This window comes from Mandrillus leucophaeus, unplaced genomic scaffold, assembly GCF_000951045.1.
Source record: "Mandrillus leucophaeus isolate KB7577 unplaced genomic scaffold, Mleu.le_1.0 Scaffold426, whole genome shotgun sequence".
Taxonomy (NCBI): Eukaryota; Metazoa; Chordata; class Mammalia; order Primates; family Cercopithecidae; genus Mandrillus; species Mandrillus leucophaeus.
In genome coordinates this window covers 1,227,420-1,233,994 of record NW_012104543.1, presented here as the reverse complement: position 1 = coordinate 1,233,994, position 6,575 = coordinate 1,227,420, and the positions used below count along the sequence as shown (strand labels likewise).

General features: G+C 53.2%; 1 protein-coding gene across 4 annotated transcripts in view; it reads right to left on the bottom strand.

The window, feature by feature from the left end:
* Positions 1-6,575, bottom strand: part of PQLC2 (PQ loop repeat containing 2) — a 21,071-nt gene that overhangs the window by 12,092 nt on the left and 2,404 nt on the right. For 2 of the 4 annotated variants that reach the window (XM_011993129.1, XM_011993130.1), the window contains one exon: positions 2,195-2,436. The exons of the other annotated variants lie outside the window; for them this stretch is intronic. In XM_011993129.1, the coding sequence (XP_011848519.1) occupies positions 2,195-2,358 (164 nt within the window). In that variant the 5' untranslated portion in view covers positions 2,359-2,436. The remainder of the gene's footprint in view (positions 1-2,194; positions 2,437-6,575) is intronic. 4 annotated transcript variants of the gene reach the window in all.

The following is a 6,575-nucleotide window of genomic DNA, read 5'->3' as shown; positions in this document are numbered from 1 at the left end:
GGGAGGCTGAGGCAGGAGAATGGCATAAACCTGGGAGGCGGAGCTTGCAGTGAGCTGAGATCTGGCCACTGCACTGCAGCCTGGGCAACAGAGGGAGACTCCGTCTCAAAACAAAACAAAACAAAAATACATGAATGTGCATAGCAACATTAATCGTAATAGCTACAAAGTAGAAACAACCCAATATCCATCAATGGGTGAATGGGTAAGAAAATGTGGCATACACAGAGTAAAACAGTATCCGCCACAAAAAGGACTGAAGTACTGCTTTGATACATTCTATGACACGGATGAATCTTGAAGACATTATGTTAAGTGAAAGAAGCCAATCATAGGCCGGGCCCGGTGGCTCAAGCCTGTAATCCCAGCACTTTGGGAGGCCGAGACGGGCGGATCACGAGGTCAGGAGATTGAGACCATCCTGGCTAACACAGTGAATCTCTACTAAAAAATACAAAAAACTAGCTGGGCGAGGTGGCGGGCGCCTGCAGTCCCAGCTACTCGGGAGGCCGAGGCAGGAGAATGGCGTGGACCCAGGAGGCGGAGCCGAGATCCTGCCACTGCACTCCAGCCTGGGTGACAGAGTGAGACTCGGTCTCAAAAAAAAAAAAAAAAAAAAAGAAGCCAATCATAAAAGGTCTTATGTGATTCCATTTATACGAACGATGAAATGTCCAGAAGAGGCAAATCGACAGAGACAGAAAGTAGACTAGTGGCTGGCAGGGACTGAGAGGGTCCGGGAGGAATGAAGAATGACTGCTGATGGGCATGGCTTTCCATTCGGGCTAACGAAAATGTTCTAAAATTAGTTGTGGTGCCAGTTACACAACTCTGTGGCTATACTAAAATAACTTGTACAATGAATGGGTTAATTGCATGAAATGTGAATTCTCTCCCAATAAAGCTGTGAAAACAATGTCAAGCCCCTGATCAAACCCTTGGCTTTATCCCTTAGGATAAAGAGCACATTTCTTAACAGTACAGCATGCCCCTTAGGCCATAGGGCCTATGATGACTCCTGTGACCTCACCTCTCCGTGCCCTGACCCCCACACACTCTGTCCGCCATATAAACGCAGCTGCCCCTTCTCTGTACATCTGTTGCTTCCTCTGCCTGAACTGCTCTTCCACACCCAGCCCCTGGCTCTCACCCCTCAATGCTGTCCTATCCTCGGCTTTTAGCCTAGATGCCAACACCTCCAGCTCCCTTCTTTTTTTTAATTTTAATTTAATTTTTTTGGTAGAGATAGGGTCTCACTATGTTGGCCAGGCTGGTCTTGAACTTCCGACCTCAAGTGATCCTCCTGCCTCAGCCTCCCAAAGTGCTAGGATTACAGGCGTGAGCCACTGTGCCTGGCCTCCAGGTCCTTCCTGACTGTAATCTTCTTCCACCTCTGCAGATCGGGGTGGGTGTCCCTTTTCTGTGCTTCACGTAATAATAGCAGTGTCACCACTGACAGCTTTCAGGCTTGTGCAAACATTGTGTGAAGATCCTGAGTGGGCAGCTCTCCCTACACACCCACATGCCATCTTCATAGCAGTTGTCTCAGTTAGGTAACAATATTTCCATGACACAAGCAAGGAAACTGAGGCTCAGAGCAGTGAGGTGACACGCCCAGGTCAGGACGCTCTTGACCCCTGTGCATCGTGTCCTCGCTCCCCAATCACAGCAGCGGCCACGCAATGTTGTGTTCACTGCTGCTATCTCCACCACCTGACCGTCAAAGCCTGGAGGACAGAGGCTGTGTTTGATGCGTTCCAGCCCTCCCACTCTCCCGCCCCATCTCTGACCAGCTGTGCCACCTAAAGCAAATTGCTTAACTTCTCTGGGTTTTGGATCCCTCGTCTGTAAAATAGATGGATGGTAACTGCCCCTATTTCACAAGGTTGTTGTGAGGATTAAATGAGGTGGAAATATGGCAAGTGCTTAGAAGCAAGCCAGGTATGTGGCGGGCGCTCAATAAACTGTTGCAAAGGTGATGATCTCTGCATCAGCATCGCCCAGCACAAGGTCTGGCCTGTGGGAGGGACCAGTGCAGGTCCCTCCTGGGTGGGTAGGAAATCAAGGGAGCACACCCAGCCTCCAGTCTGGAGAGGCCTGTGGCCCACCAGGCACGCCCTCTCTGAGCAGTAGCTGGAGCCACTGCCCCAACCCCACAGCCCTGCCCTGGTCCTGCCACCCAGACACTACTCACGGGAAGGTAGACGCAGCAAAGCAGAGAATGGAGATCAAGCCCAGGCCCACACTGGCCTCATCCCAGCCGTCCTGGGCACATTCACCCAGCACATCCCATATCCACTGGATGGAGCCATTAGGGCAGCTGGAGAAGTTGTGGGAGCCCAGTTTCTTCCAGACCATGGCTGTGGAGGAGGGGCCCCCGGCCAGGCGGGTCTGCACGGGAGGGAGGGCGCTGGTGTTCCGAGGCCGGCAAGGGTTCTACAGGGAGGAAGAGAGGAGGGTTTCAGCACTGGGAGGTCCAGGTCCTATTCATGGTCATCCCAAACAAAGCTCATCCCAGCCTTTTCACCGGGTGCCTCGCCCGGAACCAGAGAAGGGCAGAGACATAATCCTCACCCACCAGGACCCGATCAGCCCCCAGGTACACAGATCACAGCAAACACATGCCAGCTACAGACGCGTGCAGGCAGCGCGCTGGATGTGCAGAAGGGACGGGCGTGTTCAAACCCCTGCTTCACCACGCATTCATGCTGGACTTTGGGCAAAGACTCAGCGTTTCTGTGCCTCAGCCCTCTCATCTGTAACTGGGGTCCTCACAGCGCTCCTCCCACATACGGCTGTTGTGTGGGTTCAGTGAGTTCATACACAGTGTGATGAACGGAGCCCTCCATGTTATCTTTTCCTATGACTCTTGAACGCTTAGGTTGGTCCTAATTTATTGTTGTTATTGTAAATTACTCTGTAAGGATCTGCTGAGGCCAGGCCCATCAAGTTCATCTAATTTACAGCAGGTTGTAGCCAGGAGCGATGGCTCATGCCTGTAATCCCCACACTTTGGGAGACCAAGGCGGGTGGACAGCTTGAGCCCAGGAGACGGAGACCAGCCTGGCAGTCTGGGCAACATAACAAGACCCTATCTCTAAAAAAAAACAAAAAACAAAAAAAACCCAAAAATTAGCCAAACAAGGTGGTGGTGTGCGCCTCAGGTCCTAGCTACTCATGAGGCTGAGGTGGGAGATCACTTGAGCCTAGGAGGTAGACGCTATAGAGAGCCACGATCTCACCAATGTACTCCAACCTGGATGACAGAGCAAGACCCTGTGTCGAAACAACAATAACAAAAGATAAGGGCTAGGCACTGCGCCAGCACTCTAGGAGTCTGAGGTGGGAAAGATCACTTCAGCCCAGGAGTTCGAGAACAGCCTGGGCAACGCTGTCTCTACAACAATATTCAAAAATTAGCCAGGTGTGGAGGCACACGCTTGTAGTCCCAGCTAGCTACTCAGGAGGCTAAGGTGGAGGAATCGCTTGAGCCCAGGAGGTGGAGGGTGCACAGCAAGCCATGATCGTGCCACTGCACTCCAGCCCGGGCGACAGAGCCGGACTCTGTCTTAAAAGAAAAACACACACACACACACACACAAACCATAAAGCAGGTTGCCCCACACAGATGAGGCAAGTGGAGAAGAGGAGCAAGAGATCCCCGGGTTTGCCTGAGTGACAAGGACTCAAGTTTGGGACACTGCAGCCTGTATTCTCCCAGGAGCTCACAGAGCGTGGCGGACGCCTACCAGCAGGGAGTCCACAGCCACCTCCTCACTGTCACACTGAGAAAGCCAGAATATGGCTGATCACAGAGGTGGGCAGGGCAGGCCTCTCCCGGTACCCGGGCACCCTGGACAGTGCGTAGGGCAGTCATTGCCTGCGTGACACGTTAGAGGAGGGAGGGAAAGTGAGGCTCGGCTGGGCCATCTCTATCAGCGATCGTCACCACAGCTCGGACCAGTGAGCCAAGCCTCCTGCATGCATTCATGTTTCATCTTCACAGCAATTATGAAGTGGGGACCACTGATATCCACAAGGAGCCTGAGCCAGAGTGCGGAAGTGATGTGCCAAGGCCACCCAGCCAGGAAGCTACAGAGTCAAACCCAAGACTCAGACCAACACCCCTGCTCACGGCCACCTGCCACACCGCCCGCCTCAGGTGCATCTGTCACCACCGAAGCAGAAGCCTTTTGTGGCTGCCTAGCAAGCAGACGCAGAAAGAAAGAGAGAGAGAGAGAGGGAAAGAGAGAGAGAGAGAAGCCTCTGCGGTCTGGCAGGACAGCACAGCCACAACGTGGGCTTCCCCTCTTCTCCCTGTGCTCAGAGGGGATTTCCTCACGCAGGCGGCGGCTGTCTCTAGCTGCCTTCATTCCCACTTGTGTCAGGAGGCCTGGACTCCCCAGCTAGTCCCTGGCTGGCCCCACGGAACTGCTGAGGACAGAGACCAGGGAGCACCAGGAGGGAAAGGAAGTGAGTCAGCACCTCCTCTCAGGAAGCCGCAGACCCTCAGCCCTAATGTGACTCGCTATGGGCAGAGGCCCTAGACCTGAAGGTAAGGGCGCCACGGGTCACTGGACTACCTCCAGGGCCTGGCACAGGCAGGGAGGCTGAAAGCCTCTTCCTTGTGTCTTCGTGGCCCACCTGGGGGACCATCAGCACAGCTGATGTTAGAAGCCTTCACCTGATGCCCCATCTCCGGCCCCTGAAAGACCACTTCAAATTAGCATAGAGTCCAGGTGTGGCCGGGCGCACTGGCTCACACCTGTAATCCCAGCAGTTTGGGAGGCCGAGGCAGTTGGATCACTTGAGCTCAGGAGCTGGAGAACAACCTGGCCAACATGGTGAAACCCCATCTCTATCAAAAATACAAAAATTAGCTGCACATGGTGGTGCGTGCCTGTAATCCCAGCTACTCGGGAGGCTGAGGCAGTAGAATCACTTGAACTCAGGAGGCAGAGGTTGCAGTGAGCCAAGATCGCACCATTGCACTCCAGCCTGGCTGACAGAGCGAGCCTCTGTCTCAAAAACAAAACAAAACACAAACAAACAAAAAAACCATATAGTCCAGGTGAGAACTACACGTTTGCAATGCCAAAGGCATTTCAAATCAAGTCCTCATGTTCTCAGCCACCACTCCCAACTGGGCTGCAACCCCACACCCCCTTGCAGAGTCTGAAGACAAGGCTGCAGCTCATCCACTGCCATCCCCACCACTCCCCAGCAAGGTCGGGTATACTGTGCTCATTTGACAGGTGAGGCTGAGCGGCCTTGGAAGTGAGTTAACTGTTGGCCTGAGCCTGTCTATAAAAGGGGGCTAATGACACTCACTCCTTGGGGCAGCTGTCCTGACTAAATGCACATAAAGCTCTCAGCCCCTGTGCCTGATGACACACGGCAGCGATTGTTTTCAGGATGAGAGTCCAGCATCTCAGCCACCTTGGGGGCTCTCACTTCTCCCTTTCCCCAGGTTAGGGAGGAAATGAAATGGACACATCTCAGTACGTGTGTGTTGGGGGGTTGTCTCGAGGAAGGTACCTTGGTTTATGGAGCCTGCAGCCTGTCTCTCACTTCCCTTTCCCCAGGTTAGGGAGGAAATGAAACGGACACATCTCAATATGTGTGTGTTGGGGAATTGTCTTGAGGAAGGTACCTTGGTTTATGGATCCAGGATACTGGGTGGCTGGCCCCCTAACCTTGGACAGGACCCATATGCAATCTGCAACTCAGGACACTTTGAGACACACCTGATCCCCGAACAGAAGGGCCTTGTTCTGAGGGCCATCCTGCGTAGTTCCTGTCACCTAGAAGCCAGGCATGGGCCCACTTCCCGTTCATACAGCACTGAGCAAATGGATGTCCAAGGTTGCAATGGAGCTTGACCTCATCTGTAAGGATGGCAAGGACCCCAGAAGGGGTACCCTGGAATCACCCTTGGAGGGTGCATGTTCAAAATTTGGAGTCAGTGTACCTGGGCTGCGGCTTAGAGATTCTGGGTTTAAGAAGTCCTCCAGCGACTCTGCTCCATCTGGTGCACTTTGAGAAAGGCTGGGTTGGAGATGGCATCTCCTGCCACACCCACACTCTTCTCCCTGATCCCAAGCTGAGTCAGGGATGCTTCAGGCACATGATCACAGCCGATCATGTTCCACCTTTGTCTGCAGAATCAAGTCCAAATTACCTGAGGCTAGGCCTCAAGTTACTCCAAGAACTGCCCTCCCAACCTTATCTCCTGCCTCCTGACCCACGTCTTCAGTCATTTCAGGTCTCCAGGCTTTTGCACGTGCTATCTCTTCCCCTAGAAGTGTCCTGCTCCCCTTCAAGGGCCTGGTCATGAAATAAGAAGACTCACTTCTAAATTGCCCTTTCAAAGATGTCCCGTGAGAGCTGGCTGGATAAGACCTGCCACCTTCCCCTCTCCCCTCCTCCACACACCTGAAGAACGCTACCACTGTCCTCTGCGACCAGTGTCCTTGAAACATACTCTCCCCGCTCTGGGTTGTGCATTTCTTATTCTCCAGGTCTAAACACACCTAGAGGTTCAGCAAATGTTGAGAGAGAGAGAGAGAGAGAGA